General features: G+C 39.8%; 1 protein-coding gene across 2 annotated transcripts in view; it reads right to left on the bottom strand.

Annotated features, from left to right (window-relative positions):
- LOC144205938 (latent-transforming growth factor beta-binding protein 2-like) overlaps window positions 1–24331 on the bottom strand; it is an 81590-nt gene extending 57259 nt beyond the window's left edge. Inside the window, exons 1-5 of one of the 2 annotated variants that reach the window (XM_077730571.1) lie at window positions 24200–24331; window positions 23283–23326; window positions 21922–22050; window positions 9239–9437; window positions 5726–5799 (exon numbers count right to left, since the gene is read on the bottom strand). In XM_077730571.1, coding sequence (XP_077586697.1) covers window positions 5726–5799; window positions 9239–9405 — 241 coding nt within the window. In that variant the 5' untranslated portion in view covers window positions 9406–9437; window positions 21922–22050; window positions 23283–23326; window positions 24200–24331. Of the gene's footprint in view, window positions 1–5725; window positions 5800–9238; window positions 9848–21921; window positions 22051–23282; window positions 23327–24199 lie in introns of those variants that run through there. The other variant, XM_077730570.1, reaches the window with a different exon arrangement.
- Window positions 24332–24350: the final 19 nt, after the last annotated feature.

Raw genomic sequence — 24350 nt, 5'->3', positions numbered from 1 at the left:
CATGTCTATTTCAGATGTATGATGTCAGCAACGTCCTAAAACAACCATAGATATTTCACAATACAGACCAGATAGATAGTCATCAATTCTATACCAGGATTTTATCTAGAAAGAAGAAAATGAAGGAAAACATTTGATATCACTAAAAACAACTACCCAAATCAAATTGATGCCATTTCAACAGTTTGGTTTCCAAACACAAATTCATCTGAGAGAGTAACTTCTAGCCTATTGTTGGTAGTTATCCGTGGGAAAACCAACCGTCAGAACAAAAGGGAACTCACTGAGCAAAAATTTCTATGAGCTGTAATAATAATTTCTTCAAAGTGAAACTTCTAATTGAAGGGGACATTTGTCACAAAGAGGTGATTAACATTAATGGGAATCTATTGCAGGGATGGCCGCAATAACAACGGATGCACTGATGCCTTCTCAAATCTGCACCTGCTCTCTATAAAAAAAAGTCCCCAGTGATGATCATCTCAAGGCAAAAGATGAGTAAGCCACCAAAACCAGGGTTCTGTGCAATCTAAGTCCAGACTTTGGGAAATACTTCATTTTCGCTCCACTTTCAACAATGGTAGCAATTAGAGAAACATGTGGCACAATTGGAGACTACAAACAGACAGTCCAGCTGGAGTGGCGAAAGCTGGTTTTGGGGAAGACAAAGTGGGAACAGGCTGTCCAGCTTCAATGTTAATGGGGGCTTTTGGGAATGACGGCGTGTGTATGGATTACAGGATCTGTCTAATGGCTCATAACTCTCCTCCAGGACTGCCAGCAGAGTGTGAACTGTGAACCGTGCGACCCCCTCTCAGCCTCTACACACAGTACATGAATACATACATAAAAACGCAAGAAGAGGACTATGGACGCCTCCATAGCACTAATTTTACCCTTTGCTTGGTGAAATCACAAGCTTAAAGGCATTTTAAAAACATCCTGTTCTTGTAAAACATAGGTCTGTCATTCATCTGTAATGACCTTTATAACCCACTTCGAAAACAACCTTCTTTAATGTTTCCCTACTTATTGTGGATGCTTTTTGCAGGAAAAGATTTCCAACAACCAATACAGTACATTTTGGTTCGACTAAAATCGGTATCGTTGTGGGCTGATGAGGCAACGAGCCTGAAGCAGAGCACGGGCATCCATCATGACCACATTTGGATGAGTGATTTTGAGCACCCACAAAGATAGATGTGTCAGCAACCATTTCAAAACAAACATATCATCAGTCCTCCCCTATGCCTTTGAGATATTGCCCATGACTAAAGCGTGCCGGGAAAAAATACATAAAATCAAAGAGTTCTCATTTGGTCTGACAAAATTACCAGTGAGGAACCCATTGGTAGTTTTAACACAATACTGCTAACAAACAAAGCAACAAGAAAACCATCCTGACATGTACATTCCACATTCTTGGCTTGACTCTACTACTGGAACAATGGAGGGTTTGGGACTAATGAACTACATGGTTTTGTTTGATTTTGATGATTCTCATGACCTCCAAATGCACTCCATACACACTTCAATTCTTGTGAATATATGTACATTGGTTCATGTACAAGATTTACTATAACAGTTTAGTTCAAACATGTGTTACTCGGTGACTTCTCCAAAAGCAAATAAAAAGACAGAATAAAAAAATTGGTACAAAAGACGCGTGATTGTAAGTAATGAGTTTATCCGAATGTAGTCACTTCCTTCCTTTTACATGACATGTAAATTGCGATGATATTTTGGGATATTGGAATTGAAGAGGTCGAAAAATATGTTTTGTTACTATTAGAGCGCCAACATTTTTCAATGTGCTTAAAATGTTAGAAAACATTCGCAGATGTATTGTATGTCCTTGGTACTGTACTTCACCAGCTGTTTCACACATGTTCAAGAAACCAAGGAACATGCTTTGCTGCTTTTAAAAACTCCAAAGTGAATTTGTCTAAATTATGTGTTATGTTACTTGGTTAATTGTCTTATCAATCAACAGCAAACACACAGAGGAAACGTGTCAAAAACTACATCATTGTCATGTTAAGATAAATGGTAAAGGCAAAAAAATGCAGGTTTTAAACATTGCAGGCAGGGTGCACATGCACTTCACATAAACCTACATAAAACATTACTTTGAAATGCCTATATCCACGCCAAAAGCTATCTCACGTTATGGACGTCATACTTCCCACATAAGTTATGTTATGCCTATAGCCTATTCATTTATCCTAAACAAACACTACAGCGGAAAAACATGCAAGAATTTCTGTAACGCTTCATGTTTGAAATTAAATAAGATCGAGCTGGACTGAGAGAAAGGCTTTTTAAGGGTGGGGCCCTTTGCATCACGCCAAAACAAAAATGCTGGCTCAAGCTCAGAATACTCCGTTTTCACTCACAGTCTACTCAAAATACATACATCAACGATAGTCCTCTACATGAATGATGTACCTTTTCATCTGAAAAACAGCACTGGATATAAATCTTTTCCCTTGACCAGAGAGTGGGTCACTATCCTCAAATTGCTCGACTTACAGCTTGTTGCCATATGACCTATTCCATAATGTTGCGTGCAGAGTAGAAAACATACTTCTTGGTTAATTATGCATAGCGGCATGCCCCCAATTTATATCATATACTATAGAAGGCGTTCATTCGTCATATTTATCCAGATGGAAAACAACAATAAAAATCATTGGCTGTTAAGTGGTTGTCGCCAAGTAGTGTACTGTATTTTTACACTTGCTTTAAGTAATGATTAATCTTCCAATAATTGCATAACAAATAGATGATGACTGTATTTCCCAATTTGAAATGGTAATATAAGGAGTAGTACTACTTACCTAAGAGTATTTTAAAAATCACGCTGCATAATAAATTAACACAAAGCTTCAGTTGCCTTTTCTGAAGAAATTCTTGTGAAGCAAAACTAATTCCAAATTGACCTACAAGATCTAATTGAGGATTAGCCCATGCAGACCCAAAACATGTCAGCAATTCAACTCTCATCTTAATTCCACTGTTAAGTAAGTAGCTTACAGTTTTGTAAACAGATTTCTGTGGCCATTCTTCTCACTTCAAACCACCGCTAAACCTTTTCACTCTTTTGCATGTAACATTGGGAACAGTGACACAATTTCCCCAGAGAGATCAGCACACTTTTATGAAATATTGCCATATTCTTGAAATACTTGCAATAAGGCTTATTTTAGCTGAGATGTAGTATTTTGTCTATGGAGTCATCCAGCTGCAGCTAACTGAGGCAGAACTGCTGCTGCGCTATGACTGGGTGAGGCTAAAATATGGCTCCCTCAGCTCACTAACAAAGCTGCAGATGTGCATAAAGTGGCAGCCGGGAATTCTATACAGTAAGTCCTACCGACACGGAGACAAGACGTTACATTCATCGAAGGAACGCTTTCCACTTTAACGATACAGTACAGCCAAGATAGCAGATGTCCTCACTTTACCAACCAAATGGGATGCATCTGGTAACTCACAATGAATTCTCACAGTGACACCAGACTAAAGAGAAAACAAATAGTAGCAAGAATGGTGTAACTCAGAATGGATCAGAGTAGAACAACTGTGATCACTTGCAGCAAGGCAAAAGCATATGTTGTCTTACATACAGTTATGGCTCATATGGATGTCAAAGGAACAAAACTTAAAGAGCCCCTACATTCGAAATTGGGATATCAGTGGCTACATTTCACGGACTCTTGCTCAAATTAAAAGCCAAATCAGAGTAAAAATGCTTTATTTATACACCCTATTCTAACACAATCCAACCCTCGATCTCAGAACTGCATTATGCCTGAGTGTCCTTGAAGACACTGCAGACAATCATAATTTTAATTCTTTCGCTGATCGGTATAAATACATTTTGTCCATGTAAACTTAGCCAGTGTTAGTTCCTCTTAAGGATAAGAAGGAAGAAGGACAAGGGCTTGAAAAAAGTTAATAAACAACTGGACAATTTGTGGTCTAATTCCTGTCATATATTTGCTCTGAGCTCAACCATATTGAACAATGAGATACTGTTAAGAAGCCATAACCCACAACACCCAATGCGGTCTCTTAAGCAAAGCCTGAATCTGACACTTTTAAGATTGGACATTACTTCAATCCCTTCATCAGGAATTTCCGAGACCGAGCTCAGCCCTGATGTGTTTTCATATTTCGTTCCCAGCCAACATGGTTCCCCACAGAGTGGGAAGGTTTCTCCTGCTGCCAACGCCTAATAAAGTAGCCAATGTAGGAAGAGATGATAAGATAACCCCATTTTCTCCAATGAGGTCTTCCTGGGAGACCCCTTCCAGGCTATGGACCAATGTATTAGCACCTAGTTGGTCGAAGGGGTTTCCACACTGCTGATGACAGCATTTCCTATAGCTTGGCCTCAACATAACACGGTCCAGACATTTACCTTCAGGCAGATTCAAAATACACACACTTTAATTCAGCAAACTGCAGCCTGACGTTAAATGTAATTAGCACCTCACTAAGTGTGCCTTTAGCAGGGCTTGGGGGGGGGGAAGTAGGAAGGCAGGAAGTGGATCTAATTAGGAGGCTGCTGGGGCCAATAAGTTTGTTGTGTAATCTCCTTGCTGGGTTTTGTGTGTGGCAGAGAAAGCAGTAAACAAGTCAACAGACACATACTGTAGAATGATCAAGCCTTGTAAACAGTTGTAAAATGTCAAAAATAGCTACCCAAAACTACTTTAGCTTATTATTTCCCTCTCTGAAAAACAATGACAAACATAAACGTTAAATGTGGATGCGAAGGCAGGTTTGATCACAGTTCCTATTTTAAACTAGGCCAGATCGAAGGTCACATAACACAACGGTCCACATTTGAATTTGGAATACACATGCAAATGGTCTTATCTTATGATCTGCTGTTGATAGTTCATTCACAATAAATGTTTTCCACTGTCATCTGCTTGTGATTATGTGCCGGTGAAGCTATTCAACACAATTGTGTCCGAAAAATAAAAAGAAGAAGCTGCTCAAACCCAAATGGAAGCCTTGTGTCAAAATGAATGAAAGTCATTTCAATGCCAGGGTTAATAAAAATAATAAAAGGCAAACACCACATGATGAACATGTGTATCGGGGTAATGAGAAGAACATTTTCTTGGGGCAATTTCATTTGACAGGACAGCCATTAGTCATTATTACCTATGTTATGTTTCTGGCTGTTGGTATAGTCTTAGAAAGCTTCTCTGTATGCAAACTTTACCCATGGGAGCAGATGTACTATAGACTTACCAGACACAACATTAGGAACAAGTAAAATAAGATCTGTACTAAAAAAGAAATGGTAAGTGTGCAAAAATAATAAAGCACAGGTGTAAAACTAAAGGGCCAGGCGCCATATCCATCCTACCACAGGATTTTGCTAAAGTAAATCATCTTTCCAGTGAAATGAACATTCCCTCATTGAAATATTTCGGATTACAAAAATAAGATTAAATTAGTTTGGTTCTGTGATCGGCAGTCCATGGATGAATATTTAATTATTCTAACGTAGCACACATAATGGCTCCTTGAATTTAACTAATAGCTACAATGTATCCCATGACAAAGATGAGATTGACATTCCCTTACTTAAAATATAATAAGATAATAATGATTGATTGATTGGTTATGCGCATTTTTATGCAATACAGTTTATCCTCATTTGTGTCACTGTGACATAGTAAGTTGTCAAAAGGATGCTTACGTTTGATGCATCGGTTGGTTCCTGGTGCCACAGCCCAGCCGGAGCAGCACTGCTGACCACCGCATACGTTGGGTCTGCATTGGGGGAGATTTAACACACAAGAACATGTTAAAATAACAATCTGACCGGTCATCAAGAAACCTATCAAAAGTACATGTGTATGTGTCCTTAGACCTTTGCATGACAAAAACGATGTGATTTCATGTTGTTTTGAGTTTGGATTATTCCAATGGGCTTGGCCAATCAATAATGATATGAGACCTTGGAGAATACGCTTTAGTAGAATTTAAATCCATGTGACAAAAAACAGGGTAGGGTCGGGAAACTTTATCTGAGTGTTTGAACACGCACATCCATTTCGCCATCATGCAAGAGTCGACACTGAAAACAAGCGTGGAGTTACTTGAACCTCACAGGGATGATGTGAGACACAATATATGTACACTGTGTCATCTATAAATCACAAAGCAAATGAGAGACGACATATTTGACCCAAAAAAACTGATTCCTGTTCTCGTTAATCCAAAATTGTAGTCGAGGTGCAGCGAGATGAAACGCCAACATTGCAATTTGGGTGGGGAATCTGTATGTGCTGGACCCCATCATCCCTTCTTAAGATATTTTCCTAAATGAATATCTGACTCTATGGGGATCTGACAAGAGAGGACACGGATTGACTTCTCGATCCTGCCTGGATTTTACTCATTAAGCACTGCGTGTTGCACTGAGGCACCACAGAGATAACGTGTTAGTATTTTAGGCCGTTTGGCAGGAATTGCACTGACGTAAATCAAACACACTAAAGTCATCAGTCAGCATCAACAAATTCCATCACATAATTAACTCATGGAATGAAAACTTTAATGCCGCAGGTTGCAATTAAGTTGATAAATCAGCGTGTGTTAACACCTTGTCATTTGTTTACTCAAAGTGTGCAAAAAGTAAGTGTTGTATTTCAGCTGCGCAAAGTCAGGTGTAAGGGAACCAATGTGAAAATGCAAAAAGGCTTCAGGGTAGAAGTTGAGCGATGATTCCAAGTGCAAATGCATCATAAAAAAACGTGAGTCATGTTACGATGAGTGACTCGTAGGTAAATCGTGATTAATTTATTACTTTGTTGACAATGTCGAGTCAAGGCTTAGACCTATGGTGAAAGGAAGTATACAATACATGCATGAGTTCTAAGAACAAGCACACACACTTGTTCAATTCAGCTATCCTTCATTTTTATAGTTCAACCAATAAATAATTTTAGGACATGAACTGAGAAGCAGCCAACTTCTCTTTTTGTATCAGAAACATTTTTTTAAACTACATGGGAAACAATACTATTAGGAGGATGAAAAACTAAATTTTAGGGGTATTTTTTTTATTAAACATTGCTCTGTAAAGGCTGTTAGGTTTAACTCAACTGTGAAAAGGTTGGACTTTCTTGATTAATGGAGAGTTTCAAATTTTTTTGCACAGAATTGGTTATGGAAAGTTTCCTTTCAATCAATGCAATAGCTGTGTATAATATGCTACAATGGTAAAGCATTTAGGTGAATCAACTGGTCACCTCTAAAGTATCTCCTTTAAATTGGCTGTATAAAAAAAATCCTGAGAAGGATCTTTTATTTCACTGTAATTCAAGGTCAGCCATTGAAATTCCCCCTCTGATCATTATGTACAAAGACACAAAGACACACACACACACACACACACATCTGTGAGTATCATGCTTTGTCCCTATGGAACAAACAGAGTTGGATGTATCAAGGGTTCATTAGACAAAAAGAAAAGAGCTTTAATATGGAAACAAGCCATTTTCCTGCTGGAGAGTTTGACAGAGACGCACAACAGAGAAGAGAAACAGACTCATTGGACTAAACAGGTGGTTCTGATCGGCCAGCAGAATTTTTTTGTTATTGTTTTTGCAAAACTTCCCCAAACGAGCTGAGCCACAACAACACATTGTCACAGGCACAAAGGACACACATACTGTAACAATCTACATCCAACAGTCATGCCACAAAGGAAAATGTAAAAATACTCTTCAAGCAGTAGCAAAAAATATTGATAAAACTCCAACAGGGGCTGTTAGCACTTGCATACCAGCGATCTTGGCCTTATGTAATTTTAAAATGTATTTATCACATCTGTCCTGCCGTTACTCTCAGTACATCAATAATATTACAAATATATCTTATTGTAGTAGTTTCTTGTTGCATTTTGTTAGGAATTCATTTTCAAATTTCTGTAGCTTGTATAGCATGGTAAAGAATACCCCAAAATAATAATGACTTAATAATAACAGACCTTTGCAGAGCTTTATAATCAAGCAGAACTTCTTCCAAAAAGAGTATAGGATGTCTAAATTCAAACAGCTGGTCTTGTAGTTGTCTGTCCACCCACCAGGTGTTTCAGTAAATGTTCAGTAAGAGTACCTGCCAATTTCTTTAAAATGTTTTGCACAAGTACCGAGTGAACTTAAGGGATGAGGCAGCTTCTCAAAATATCCAGTTTCCATTATTCTCACCTATGTCAGTTTCTCTTATATCAATTGTGATAAAGTAAAATACTCTGTACATCCTCGAAAGCACATGTCGACTCACCATTGATGTCAGCTGTGCTGCTAATTGCGGAGGAGGCAGGGTTTGCCATCAATTGTTGAATTCCTCACATGGCTGCAAAAAGCTGATTGTGTTTGCTGATGTGCCAGTGTACAAAGTACACACAATATATACTATTGTATAGACTGTTGCTTTCAAAGTTTTTGGTTTATTTTTGTTAACAGTCTCACTGTTTTCCCAAATTTGCAATTTAATGACTTCGGGGAAATATTGGCTTATACAAAGTTATCCAAAAAATAATAATTTATTAAAGTGCATATTGGCAGACATGAGCAAGTAAGGGTCGTCCTCACAGTGGGGGACCTAGGTTCAAATCCAGGTAGGTCTACCTGTGTGGAGTTTGCATGTTCTCCCTGGGCCCGCATGGGTTTACTCCGGGTACTCCGGGTTGTATGTGCTTGGCACTTTATTGAACAATAAACTTTGTGCTTGAATGTATACAATCAAGGTGTTTTCCAGTGCAAGGTTCAAGATGTCATTGAACATTCCACCCGGATGATTTGTATAGGGCAATTTAAAACAAGGTCATTCAAAATACTTGACATTACACGAAAATATTGCAAATAGTGTGTGTATCCATCAAACTAATGTTTTAGCATTTTATTTAAGCGTATACATGACTAAAAAAAAGTGTTATAGTGGGTGAAGGGGCAAATATTGATTTGATATGGGAACAAAGGTTATTACCAGCTTTGACATTGGCGAGGTCAACTCGTAAATCAAAGCAGAACTATTACTTGCTGTCCAGGATGGAGACTGTAATTTGTTACATCACCACTTCCTGGCATGAGGTTGCAACTGCTGCCAAAATGAGGAGCTACAACGTAATTGCATTTGGAATACGCTAATAAAATGGATCGCTCTCCACATACCGGTCAATCATGAAGGGTGCAATTCTTACCCAACAAGGCGCCGGCGGTTCACTCTGTTTCGGGGCTGCGTGTGGGTCACACTGCGTGGGTGTCTGGCGGACCTCGGGGCTGCGTTTAACAGGAGCCCGACATCCACCCGGGTGTGGGTGGTCTCCGGGGGGCTTCGTTCACCAGCCTTCAGGTTGTCCCATCGCATCAACCGGGCAACTGGAAGTCCTTTCCTCCCACCTGTCAAGGAGTCCGCACTGCCATCATTTACGCGAACCAGCGTAACGACCAAAAGCGCAAGAGAAACCAGGCTACTGCGCTCCATTTTGTTTACAAATACAACTTAAAAAATGTCCTCGCGGTTTAACTTAGGAGCGAGTTTGACTTGCAGAAACAACAACAAAAAGAAAACAAACAAAAATAAAGAAGTTCACTTGAATGCCATCCTCTCTATCCGAAGTGGGTACATCCTTATATTGACCTGGTAAAAGTGGAATGTCCTGAAAACTGTTGTAAAAAAAAAATTACAAAACCTATTTGTCACATCAGACCAACATAGTCCTTCTTTTCTCCTCCAATGAGGCGCCCAAAAGAGCAGCGAGCTGCTGAGGCTGAGCTCCAAATGTGAGTGAGGGAAGGAGCGAAGCGACCATGTGCGTGTGTTTGAGTGTGCGTGAGTGTGTGTGTGTGTGTGGTGCAAGCATGAATATCACCACCTACTCTCTTCAGGAGTCACCAGAAAAAAAGGGGGGACACCCCTTACAGTGTAAGGGATTGGGAACATTTTTGACAGAGAGCCATTAACAATTCATATTTTGAAATGCAATTCCTTAAGAGCCATACTCAGCATTTAAAAGTGAAAATACATGAGGATATGTGCCTTTTTGAAGTACAAAAGAAACTCTAAATTCTTTGATAACATTGTTACGGAGTTGCTGATCAATGAGTATCAATAAGAGTATGCATGCAGAAAAGTCTAATGAAAAAATAGTTATAATTAAAGTCATAGTTAAAAAGTGGCACAAAAGGTAGTGTCAACGCCAGAGAGCCGATATGATGCTCCTATTGGTGCGTTCGGGACTCTCTTCCAGGCGATTTCCATATTTTAGCAGAGCCTTATGCACCCATCAAGAGAGCCATATGTGGCTCTGGAGCCATAGGTTTCCTTCCCATGCCATACACCCTTTCAACTGCAGGGGTGCGCCTCATCTCATCAAACCAATAATTAGGGTCTATTTGACCATTTTGCTGGATTGTTGGACGGACTGGTCGATGAGTTGTCGGCGTATTGGCCCAACTGGGTTAGAGTCCAGGTTATCGTTTGCTTGAAATACTCCTTTAAAGAAAGGATGGAAAACACTGCATTGTTGGAATCTCTTTCAAGAACAAGTGATTGCAGCTTTTCTCAACTGAATGCTGCCGTTTATTTAGAAATGTAAACATGCATCCTGGCACTCATTGGCATACAGATGTAGCAGATGAAGCTCACATTTCAAACAGTATCGGAAACATTAGAAAACTGCGAGGGTTATGTAAGAAGTCCCATTCATGGCCTCTTGTCATCCACGCTGCATCATCACTCCCCCCTCAACTGTCTGGAAACAACATATTTCTCCACCACCATTAAAGCTTAAACGGTCCAAAAGAGAGCTGGCTCCCACTCCTTGCTTTTGAGCCGCAATGGATGCACGGCCGCCACGCAACACAACCGCACTCCGTGCACGCCAGTCCAAAACACACAGCGCCAAAGAGGGAAACGAGCAGAGTTGATATTTTGAACACTCTTGAAAGAGACTAAGGCTGCGTGCCACAGCTGATTAAAGCTAATCTTGAGGCCACGCACAATTGAATTAGAGCCAGAAGATGTATTTATGTTGTAATTGCGCAGTAGTCTCGGCCTACGTCGCAACACCGTGACCACTCTATTAAAGATTATGTATTCTTAAACCATCGATAATTGATAGTCTCTGGGTGTCTTGATATTCTAAAAAGCTATTTATGGAGGCGATGGAAGATATCTCACAAAAGTTAATTGGAACGAGCACAGCCAACCTTCAAATGCAGAGCAGAAATGTCAGTATTAAAGTGTTTCCAAAGCACACAATGAAAATATTATTGTCTGTAAAACACACTGACGTAAACAAGTTCAAAGGTGTATGCTGTTTTTTCCTCTACATTGTACTTCAAGGGTTTAATTGCTACCATTTTACTATTCAGACTCGTGTGATGTATTCTGCTCAGTTTTAGGAAGGGAGCATGTTAGGCCTTATTTAGTTAAACTATTGAAAGAAATTGTGATTGGTGTTGTCTAATAAGATTGTGGTGTAAAATTGGGGGAAACTACATGACGAAGAAAAAAAATGGTGAGTGTACCACAAGCTCCAAATGAAGTGATTGAATTGGAATCAACAAGCCAGCCTGGATAATTTATCACCTTGTTTTTTGACTCACACAAAGCTTGCTCATTCAAAGAATGGGTGTGCTTACAATTGCGGTGTATAAACGCCCTTTGCGACTGGGAATAAGTTGCACATGAGTGCAATAAACATTTTGAGGAAGCCAGTAACCACATAAAACAATATTTTGTTTGATTTTACTAGTCTGAAGTGCAGGCAAATTGGATGCATCTGCCTCTCATGTGTTAGACTGAGTTCAACATTTGGGATAGCACACCTGAAAAACTGCTTTATTGAGGCCCATACTAATCGCCAAAGTATGATGAGATGACCAAGAAGACGCAAAGCAATTCTGAGTTGAATGTTATTTTACCTCCTTCTTGCGACTGATTGGTCCTTAGCCCAAGCTCCAGAAGTGTATTGCTAAATGCATGTCCTGATCATTTTTGTTTTCCTCATTTCAAAGTAGTTCTGACAAGCAAAATCCAGTGTTATTTGAATTTTACTCCCTGAAAAGACTTACTGGGAAGAGTTAAACCCATAAAGGAACCATCTCAGTGACAACTTATTGGCCATTTACATCTTGAGTGGGGGCCTTGTCAACAGCAAGTGGGAGAGGGCTTGGAGTTCAAGTGTTTCTATTAAAAAAGGCAAACAGCATCATAACAGCTTGAATGCGGAGCTGTCGTTTTAATCACGCCGCATCAACCAAGTGTTCCTGAATTTTAAGTGATTCCCCTGAATCGGCCACTGTGATGGCTTTCAATGGAGAGCACCACCGAGGAATGTCAATCTTTTCGTGAGCTACGTTTCTTTAACCGTTCGTATTAAAGCTCCGAGTCTTTTTCCTCTCGGCCAGCAAAGAACATAATACCGACATTGTTTCCGAGCAGGCAGCAGTCGAGACCTCGAGGGGGAAAATGGGGGATTCGTTTTGGCAGAGAAGGTAAAAACTGAAATGATGTACTATATTTGTTTTTTATTTCATTGCGCATGACTATGCATCCTCTGGATGAATACTTAAGAAAGACATCATCATTCTTTGCGCTGATGCAGAAAAAGGAAGAAGATGAAGATGCAGCAGGAGAATCGTAAAATGTGGCTCTTTCCCAGCCTGAATGAAGTACGAATGCGCTTCAAAAAACAGAGCTACTACAGGAGGCCATGCTTCATCTTTAAAGGGTCTTTAATTAATAGTCATGAAGCTAAGGCACAAAACTACCCCGATTTACAAGTACCCCATTTTAGTTTGTCACAGACAGAAAGCCTGTAAAGTCACCACTCAAGTAATTGGAGTTATTATTGTTATTTTGCTTGTTGTTTTCATGAACCCTAATCTTGAACTCCTGCGTTAATCTGTGAAATATTGTCTTGAAATTTTATAGCAACGGGAATTTTTGTACGAAGGTTTATTAATGTATGGATGTAGTATGTAATGTATGGACTTGTATTGCAATGTAAATCATCAACTTCATCTATACCTTGATCAAAAGAAAATTTTTGAAAGAAAGAAAAGAACATACAAGAAATCTATTCAGCCTTTTTCCCAAAGGGATTTTATACTGCAAATGTAAAAGCGACCTAGTCTGATGAATGGGCAGGAAAGAGATCTTGCGGTGTCGCCCTTGTGTCTCTCTCCTTGTTGTGATTTACTGATCTACTGTGGACAATGAACATAATGATGTCACGCTATCGAAAGATTGATGCCCCTGGAGCTGATTCAATGGGCGTAGGAACATGCTGGCAGACTACAACAACGATACAGCAAAGTTGATGAGGATACGAGAAATACTGTACATACATATCTTGAGAACGATCACCTGGATTCTTACTTTTCCAGGGCCCTCTGTTTGGCACACCTCTTCGTTTTGATCTAACTTTAATAAGGCCTGCCCGAGCTGTTGTTTCGATGTCTTTCATGGCGAAACAACCATGGAAAATTGAAAGTATTTTCCGCATTACCGGGAGGACAGAAAGTGATATGTGCGCTGACTACCCCATATCCCTCAAATTTTACCACAGGAGCTCCCAAATGATGATGAATAAGCAGACTGAAAGGTAGAAAAAGACAGCAAGTCTGACACTGAAGGTCTTTCCATTCGATTGTCCAGATTTTAGAAATTGACGGACAGTAGGTACTCAATTTACAGCCAGGTTTACTGCTTATGACAGCAATACAACCTGCATTGTCAGCACTTGATGAACGCCAACTAGGTAGTATAAATGCAGTAAATACTTTGCCTTTAACTTGGTATGCCAGAGTTAATGTTTCATATAGCCAATTTTTCATGGGAGGAAGAAACACCCAGCTTCTGATTGGACGATGGATCTTTTCGTCACACTCTCTAAAACATTGTTTATCCTCAAAAGAGCTTTGATTGATATTCTTTGCTTGTCTTTTAATGAAGAAATTAAGTGTATTTCTGAAAAACCTGGGAAAATGACCAATCCAGAAGAACTGTTTTGCACATTTCCAGGCTATTTGATAGATCTTGCATATTAACTATTTTGCAACTTTTTTATTGCAACTAAATTATTCGAAAGTACCGGTAAGATGTGTATATACTCTAATTTTATTTAAATCTCTTCCATAAATTATCTCCAAATACAATGACAGAAGAGCTGAAAATGTGTTCTATGTTAAAAGATCAAATACTTGCTTTTGAATCCTTTTTGTGTGTGTGTGTTTGTATGCAAACACTGTCCGGCATAAATCTCTCCAATCAATTAAAAGCACACGCTCACTTACGCAAAAGTGGGTAACTGCACGCAGGATCGCAAAAGGTTTACAAATTTGCGGCTTGTTTTGATAGCGAACCTCAGCCCGTTGAGTAATGTGCATTTAAGAACTGTTTACCGCTTGGAACAGATGATGCATAAAGCCCATTTAGCAGTTGACTCACGAATGACACGTGCCTTCCAGCACCCCCACCACTGACAGCGCACTGGTTTGGTATGGAGGAACGCACCGGGCAGGACTAATTGCTGGCTGTGTTTTCAAGCGGCGTTCTTTGCATATGTAGCGCTCAATTCCATGTCATGCTCACGTTTGACGAGCGCCGGTCCCACTGGACGGGCCTCATGCTTGGTTAGCCACGGAGCAGAGAATCATGTGCTCTGCGCGACGGTTACGCTTAGATGAATTAAATGTCTTCTTCGCTGCCCCCAATTAAGAGTGAAGGTCGAGCAACCAGAAAGTTATGATGCGATTTAACCCTCCGCATGTGGTCAATTTGACCTGAACGGCTTCCTGCTAAGCATGATAAATTTGTTATTTTTCGATCCATTAACCCTTTTTCACATAGTCCATTTAGTCACAACAAAATGCCACCCTGTTTTAACATGTTTACAACTCGGACTGGAGAGAATAAAAAGACAGAGCAACAACTACTTAACTTCTGTATTCACTTTTTGATCAATTCTATTTGATCATGTGCCATAACATGTTTTCTTATGTAAAATGTGACTTGGCTCACAAAAAGTTGAAAAGAACACATTTTTAGTATATACGATATTCTATGTACATATCAATGTAGTCAAATGTTTCAGACTTGATATGGGAAAGAATAATGGGGAGAATACATGTTTTTTTACCACACAGTAGCATAAGAGTGAATGCTTGTCTGTTGGTATTTACATGATGAATAGATCATGCAAAATAGGACGTCCACATGCACTAAGTAGGTCACGTCAACCCTGGATGTCTTCTGCTACCTATCTTGTAAATTGCACCCCTGAGGGAGATGTTCTTTACTTGTTGTGTAACATTGTTGTGTACAAGCACACACAAACCAGCTCCACTTCATCCGGCCTTCTCATGCCAACGCCAATTCACATTGTGATGTTGTGGCACACTTTCTGGCTTGCGTTTAGCCCATGTGGATGAACATCCAAGCAGATTTACAGCTCTATATTCACTCAGCATGTCAACAAACCCACACAAAAAGACCGCCGTATGCTGTAGTAAATTTGCTTTTTTTTTGCTTTATCTTTTGTTAACATTCCAGTAATGTAAAAGTGTTCATATGACTGGACCCCCAGCCTGCCGTTACAGCTGACTTTTATACCTCAGCTCTCCATAGGGAGCAGGAAGAGGCCCCGTGCGTCTAAGGCTTCGTCTCCTGGGCTGCACTAAGCGCTCAGCAGGCTTCAAGGGCGAATGTTCATTAGGGAGCCAAGTTTTAATAAGCCCGCAGACAGACATGCTGCTACACACCCTCAAATGCCAGAAGAGGTGAGTTTGCTTATCTTGCCGATCCTCATGACTTCACATTGTAATGGAAGCTATTAAAAAAAAAATACCTGGTGCACAGAACACCTCATCGGGCAAGCTAAGAACTTCTGCGGAGTTGGCTTGACTTAGAGAAAGACTTAATAGCAAATGCAATCTACTATATCGCATCAGATACTGGTAGAATTATTAAAAATGCAAACATGCATTAATGAGGCACCAGAATTTTTAAAACTTTGAATGTTATTTCAGACTTTGTTAGATTCACCCTCCTAGAATATTAGGTAATAAATCACGCTATGACATAAAATCATCCAGCTCAGCCATTATACAATACACTGAGATACTGTGATACTCTGCGATAAGAATTTTTCTCAGTATGGACAATCATTTTTCACCCCTGGCTGTTAAGAAAAGAGTATAAAATAAAACTAGTAATGGTCCTCTAGCCCCACACCTACAACAGTATCGTGTCAGTCAAAAAGCTACTGTAACAGGTTTGTATTAACAAATTAACCTCAACAATTCCAAAGATAAGAATAGTGGAGACATCCATTTATTTCCTATGACAAGTGTTGAAATCTAAGAAAGCCATAATATATGACGTAGTTAAACACAAAAGTGGCTGCACTTAATCCCCCAATCATTGGGGATGCCTTGCATGCTAACAGACGGCGGTGTTAATCTCAGGGACCACCGCCGCCTAGCTCCCCAATGGCTTTCATCAAAGGAACAAGTCAATTACCCAATGAGTGAAAACAAGTCGAAGAATCAAGACGACGACAGGCTTGACTATGAGGTAACAAAAAGGTCATGAAGTCATCCTCCAGCTGTATTGACCAAACTCTGTGGGTCCTTACCAAGATAAAAGGGAGGAATCACCACAATTCTGCGTCAAAACTTACACGAGTGAACCTGATATACGTCCTCTCTGTGCGGGATGTTTCGATGTTTAGACATGTTTGGCTCGCACTCTTTGTTCTGAAGCAAGTTTCGGGCCTGGAAGAGCTTCAAGACATTTCATTAGAGGACAAACGGAGACTGGAATGATAGACTTGATACTAGAAAACAAAGTAGTGTCTCTCGGTTGGTCGCCCTACGCAGATACAATATATGATTAAGTTAGGCCTGTCTTTGAAGATTATATTTGATAAACATGTATTTGGTATTCGAGACTCGGGGTTTAATATCGTTGTGGTAACCCATAGAGTTCTGTGGACCATATGCCTGCGTGTCAAGCTGACCAAAAATCAATGATTCACAGGCCCCATTATAACAAAAACAAGACTCTTAATATATATTATGTAAAATTAATATGACAGTATTATAACAGGGCACGAGTGTGGTGCCCTTAGTACTTAGAAGAAGACCTCCTACTCATGTCTAACATTTCAACAGAATGATTAAGCCTGAACGTGACAGAGTGAAACCAGAAAACTGTAGACCCTATAATTTATATCCTCGTCATCCGGCTCATCTAGAAAAAAAAGATTCACATACTTCTCAATTTTAACAATATTATCTCTTATTTTTGTCAATGCAACCGCCATATGAGTTGGGGTGGCCCCCTAATTCCATTTATTTTATCGCCGCAACTTCCCTATCTTGAGGAGGGTGTTAAGATGGTTTGGATCTTCGATGTTGATCAGAGAATGGCAACGGTGTGCGGTTGAGTTTTAACCACATCTGGATCCAGCCTGAACACCGTTAATCAGTAAACTAAACAGAACCGAGTTGAATCTCCTCGTCACAAACACGCAGGAACTCCTGGAGTTGCGTAAGACTCTTTAACATGTCATTGGACTCAATTGTAAAAAATCAAAGTGCTTCCATATTCCACATGAAGGCTGCAATGAGTAACTGACATTGTGCATTTCCCCCCAAGACGTGTCGATGACAAAAGAAATTCACAATCTGCATTTAAATAGAAGTCCAGTAACTTTGATTAAAGTAGTACCACAATGCCCCGGCAAAGGAGAGCCATAGTCGTAGCTGAACCAGCTGGAAAAACAGTCAAAGCCAAATACAAAATGAGGATTTGCATTGAGCAGCTGTAGGCCGAAATTCACGCCCAGATGTTCACATAAAGTGGGCCAGCCTGACTGACTCGGGCTCCTGATGTCAATAACTCTTAGTGAATGACCACGTTTCAGCACCAAATGGACGGTAACAGAAGTCCAGTACATTTTATCTGAGTGGAACAGGCAGTATTGTTTTTTGACAGATTAGTATGACTTCCAAGTTAGATTCCACAAAAACATTTACATACTACTTGGGTGGCGCCTTGACGGGCCTTTAAACTGTAAAAACTGAACATAAAACCTAACAAGTCGGGTTGACTCATAAATCAAACGAGGTAAAAATAAATACTTGAGTAAAGAGCAGATAACTTCCAAATCCCAATCAGCTATTTATTAATACTTTGCTCCTTCTCGGAAGCAAAGACATGAAAAAAAGTCTCTACAGCAGGCAAATTTGCTGATGTCATCTTAATCCGTCAATGATTCCATGGACGGAAAACTTTCCACCACAATCCACAGATAAAGTTGCACATCTGACAAAATGCATCCGTCCTTAAGGAGCCATTGGCCCAACTCGCAAAATGAAAGTCTGGAATGAGCGACCTCAAATGTTGAGAGAATGCATCGGGGTCTGCGGAATATGTTGGCCTGCTTAAGGCGCAGGAAGTTCAACATCCTACCAGGCATCCAGACTGATGGTGATGACAGAAGATGTCATGATTATTCCAATTTCCTAGAGACTTTCATGGCCTGGACGCAGTCCCTATTGGGCCTTCTTCCCAGCTTCATCATCTATCATCACAAAGTATACAGTAAATACTGTACTTCCTCAAATAATGGTAAGGGATCATTTATTCACCCAAATGCTGATAGTACTAAAAGTTTGTTTGAAGGTTATAGTGATTTATTTGGAAAGGGTCTTTTAATTTGTGCAAATATTTGGACCTCAACATTGCGTAACGGCATGAAGTGGACAACCACTTTTATCAACGAAATGTCCTGTACAGTGGGGTCACAAAGAGCATGCTTACTTTCTACGAACTAACTCCTAAACTAAAGCAAATGATTAATCAGCCCTCATACCAAAAAATAATAAAAAATGGTGATCTGAGGATCAATGTATATACTGTACATCCCTAAACTTTGCTTACCAAATTTCACTGTGATCCAGCCACACACAAAAATGGAAAAGATCAAATATTGTATTGTAAGATGATGATGCTGAGTGCTGAAAGTGGGGAATAGAATGAGTGAAAGACTGACCTCACCTGGCCACCACAGAGACCCTATTTTTGCCCACCTGGGTCTTGATAGGTGGTGAATCCAGTTTCTTGCATGAAATTTCATTTTGGGCTTTGAGGTTGGTGCAACTGAATTTGGTCATTTTAGAATAAGGATACCTCTCCAGACTTTCGGTCACTATTTTGTTTTATGTACCACTAAAGTTTATTTACTAAATGTGATGTGTGTATATATATTTGCAATATTGCTTAGATTTTACTAAGGACTAAATGACTTGGAATAGTCAGACTAATAAACCTTATCTCAAAAGCTCTTCTTTGCACACAGTGAAAATGAAATGTCTCCCTTCCAAGGCGAATGAGTCACTTTTGCCATCACATAAACACAACTGTGAAGTCATACCCTAAGACAAATGAGGAGAAGCCAAACGGCTGTTTTGTTTGCTTGTGTCTCACCCTGAAATCTCTGCGCTGACCTTTTATAATAGATGCTCTTCGTTAAGACTTGTCAAAAAAGACAAATATACTGCATAATATTGTATCCACACATACAAAATAAACGCCCTCCACTCTTGCTTGTTTCCTTCATAGTGTTGTCATCATCCTTTTAGATAGCTGACACTTTAAACAGGAAAAGACTCCTGCCACGTCCCATCACAGACAAACAAAGAAACCAGAGACGAGCTCAGATCATTTACGTCATGGGAGCTCACAGTCGGCATTGCACCTGGTCCAGACTGGGACTTAAAGACCCTGAATTTGTAGTTTTATTTCAAAATCCATTACACATGTTTGAAGATAATTGCTAAAAACGTACAAGACTTAGTAGTAGCCTACTCAGCTGTCAACTATGTATAGCCTTAAACAATTTTTCCCTAATTTCTCAGGCATGTTTAAACTGTGCCCACCCACACGTCTGGGCACCCAGAAAAACGTAATAGTTAAGACGCACGATCTACAAACATTCCTTCAGGCCAGAAATGTGTGTGAAAACATTTAGAATCTATTCATATCCCACTGGCAATTTAATGGGAAATATACTACTACATTCATCTGTTTGGCTCACAGTGACTAACATAAATTGGTGCCTCACCAGCCATAACCGCCACTGGAACACAAACAGCAGTATCAATGGTTCATGAGAACATAACTGAAAGGAAATAGAGCTGAAAACACATCGTCTCTGTTTACTAGACGCCAATATACTATTATCTTAAAGTGTACCCAGCAAGGTTTGGATGAGGAAGCTGATAGGACAAAGTCAATGTTTCTGTCCTCTCCGAACTGTAAGGCACTCTCTGTTCTACTTCACTCACTAGGGTGGTCTCTACCCCCAATGGCATCTCCATTCACGATGACCTGGCATACACGAACAACCTTTCTCGCAATCAGCAGGTGCATTGGGCCTTTTTTTTTTACAGGAACACTCATACAGTAGGAGGGCAAAGTATATGAACCCATTGGAATGTCCTACTTTGGTGCATAATTTAGTTTTGAAATGGGGTCTGGTCTTCATATTAATCATATGAATATACAGACAATCTATTCAAACTGAGAGCACAGACAAATGTTCTTTTTCAGAATTTCATTCAAAATCAAATGCAATTTGCAGGACAGAAAGGAAAAATTAAGTCAACCCTACGATTGCTTAATTCGTTGATCGTTCTCTGGCAGCAATAACCAAACCAAACCATTTCTTCGAAATATTTGAATGACTTTTTAAACTATGCCTCTTTACAAAAACTGTTGAGTAGTTAAATGAAATTCTTTGGATATTTGGTGTGAATAGGCCTCATGAGAGCAAGTCAAGAATTAGAAAGAAATGTGAATAAAGCTTGAAAAGGTTACAAAAGTGCAACAAAACATCGTGATTTTCATTAGTCTATGGTCACAGAAAGTGTCCCTACACGGAGAAAGCCCCTGATCGTAACAACAATTCAGCTTTTCTGTGTTTGATTTAGGTTTTGCAAATGAAAATGGAATGAAAGAATGACATCCATCATGTAGATGCTCCTTTGCCTTGCCTCGAGATTCAGGATCGAAGGAGGACGAAGGTTAAGGCAACCTGTGACTCTTGGCCACAAATGTAGTCGATAGCCAACTAGTATACAAGTAGGAATGACATGTGCGGGCCAGATGTGAGTCTATTTGTAGAAATCCACTTAACTGGAAAAAAGGAATAAAATAATGGCTCTGCATGTAGATGTACATGACTAAAGCTACACATCTACCACAGTCAAAGTCTTAGCTTTAGTGGTTCTATTCACCAATAAGTCACTTGGGTGTAGTTTGCCTTTTAATGATCCGGCAAGAGCAGTTCAAGGGGAGACAGAGTCAGCCCAGGTGAATAGATATTGTGCATATTTCTATATTTTGACAATGGGCCAACAAAGACTCATTACTGGCCAATTCCTTCTATGGTGTAAGACCTGGCAAGGCTCCCACTAAGGTTTGTTTCACTATAGAGTACAACGTTTATGACTAGTATTATAAACGCAACACCATACATTTCACAAAGAAAACCGGGCTTGACACAAATTTCCCTGACTTGGTTTTCTTCCTTTAAAATAGAAAGGTAGAAATCTGTGACTGCTATGCAGCATTAAAAATCTTTGTTTTCATTTTAGGAAAATGCCTATATTTTTATACCCATTAAAGCCCCAAACTGCAAAAAAATTGACACCAAATATAGGACTGTGGAGTACAATACTGTTGAATTAGTGTAGGAAAATGTCAAAAAATCTTCCGATTTAATCAGGCCCACCTCTTAATCTTTGTGATACATTTAAAAACGTTTCCATTTTACAGAGGCAAAGAACACCCTCATCTGTTTACCTGCAATATCCAGTGGCTTCTAATTTCATAGCATCCTCGTTTCGGACCACAACAGCCTCCTCAATGGTCAAGGGAATGTATCAATGCAGTCTTGAACCAAGGATTCTTGTAGTACTGCTGCTAGAATGCCTGAATCGTAGAGAGAAAATGATCAGACAGGCGTCACGTCAACATTTCCTCCCGAGAGCGACGCATTGTACATCAGTAAGGGAAATACAGAACATGGCCTGAAACCTTTCATGACACATCCCGTATTATAAGGCTTCACCTCCCAGTAGGACCTTTAACACTATGAATCAGCCTCCCTCTAAGGTCATTTATAATACAGGCAGCCACCAGCTGCGGGACACTTAATCTCTCGCAAAAACGGCCGTTTCTCCAAACCACTAGTGGCTTTAAGCTTCTGCCCGTCTCTGACCGCACTTTAAATCATGTTCACAACAAAGCACGTGCAAGCGCTCCTTTTCACATGGAGGGATATAATGTCATCGGCGTGGACTCGCCAGTGTTGAGAGACAGGTCACGGTACTTAAATGACACAGGTTGGAAGAAGGGAATGGAAAGTTGGGGCGCCTCAGGCCTCTCTTGAGGCAATGCCGACCCTCCCATTCTTACTTGGTTGAGTGTGGAGTAACTTCAAACTTGCCGGGCAAAGAGTGGAAGTCCCAAGTAAAGTGATAGGATACCACCCTGCCTTCATAATGCTTTAGGAATCCTTCCTGCATGATGACAGATGAAGTCATCATAAAAGTTAAAGGGTGAGGATCCATACATTCCTCGACTGTGATTGGCTTCCAGAATGTTTCTAACAGCTGTACTTCCGAAACACTCGACACCAAGAAAGTCAGCACAATTTATCCCCGAATGGACAAAATTATTTTAGAGCTCAGCTGTCGGTTACTAACAGGGTCAGTTAGCAGATGCCATCTAAATATCTGCTCAATTCACATAAAGATGGAAATGAGTCCTCGGCTACAATCTTATATATTTATTATATATATGTTTATTAAGATGAGTATGAATATGTTCATTAATATGTGCTGTTTTTTTATTAAATAAATCAACCTAAAAAACCTTGTTGCTAAATTGAACAAAAGTATCCCAACAATATTGCCAAATAAGTGGTTATTAGGAGCATAATGATTTTTTTTAAAAGCAGGGAAGGAAAAAAACGTAAAAATTGGTCACCCAATGTGTTTTTTTTTTTTGCTGGAAATTCTTTGTTCGCCAAATTTCATTACAGTAGTGTAAATATAAATGCACTTTGCATGAATATCTGCAGGTCCCTATTACAGACATTAATGTTCTTTCATGTGTATTTTCTTTGATCACAAGTTAAATTAAGTTTTAAATGGACTTACCATGACACAAATGCTTCTTTTTTTCTCCTTTGCTTTGCTGTGAACTGACAAGCAAAAAAAAAAAGTTCATTATGCTGATTATTGGTGACACCTGCTCAGTTAGTTGCATTATGGGATGTCATTATATGCAGATGTGTATGCTGAGAATACTAAAAGCTTTTGTTTTGATTTTATTTGAACACATGCCACTTTCATAAAGTACAAAAATAAGGATAAAAACATGAGGCTAAACTAAATGCTTTAGCACAGACAGGCCTACCTGAAATATCTAAGTAAAAAAAAGGGTCATTTTCCACATTTATGAAAAATACACAGCATGTTTCCAGGCATGATGAGTATGATGTGTATAATTTCTCAACTCCCCCCCCAAAAAAAGGTTCTATGGGAAACAGGAAGCACTCCAAACATAAGTTGTTCCTGGTCCAAGTGCCAGAGGAGAACTGTGATTTGCAACCCCTCTTTTGCAAGCCTTCCTTAGGGGGAATTTGAGAGTGGCCATTATGCAAATCACCAGGTGCATGCCGAGAGCAAATAACAGGACTCTTGCTTCCCAAGTGCTTCAAGATGCCTATCTCCTATAGTGGATTTGGTTAAACCACACCACTCATCACTTGCATATCCATCTCTAAAATAGATTGGTGGCATTAAACAAAAATGAACTTGACTGAATAGATCCATGAAGAGGGGACCTGTGGAAATAGATTCTCATGTGGAGATACTCCCCCCTGCTGTTTGAATCGTGTGAATAAGGGGCTTCACTATTTTAAATTCATTCATTATCTTCCATAATGCTTATACTCACAAGGGTTGCGGGTGGTGCTGGAGCCTATTCCAGCCAAGGCGGGGGGTGGGGGGGGGGGGGACCCAAATTGGTTGCCAGCCAATCACATGGCACAATGAAACAAACGAGCACTCACGTTCACAATCGGACTTCCACCGAGTTGGAATCGAACCCGGAAAGCCCGCACTGAGGTCAGGCGGATGAACCACTGCACCATCGCGTAGGCCTGTGATAAATGGACATTTCCAACTTATTATCATTCATTCAAATCAATAACATAAAGACCA

The sequence above is a fragment of the Stigmatopora nigra genome, chromosome 13 (assembly GCF_051989575.1).
Source record: "Stigmatopora nigra isolate UIUO_SnigA chromosome 13, RoL_Snig_1.1, whole genome shotgun sequence".
Lineage (NCBI taxonomy): Eukaryota > Metazoa > Chordata > Actinopteri > Syngnathiformes > Syngnathidae > Stigmatopora > Stigmatopora nigra.
Note: the sequence above shows the minus strand (reverse complement) of the source record. Positions and strands in the feature narration are given on the sequence as shown.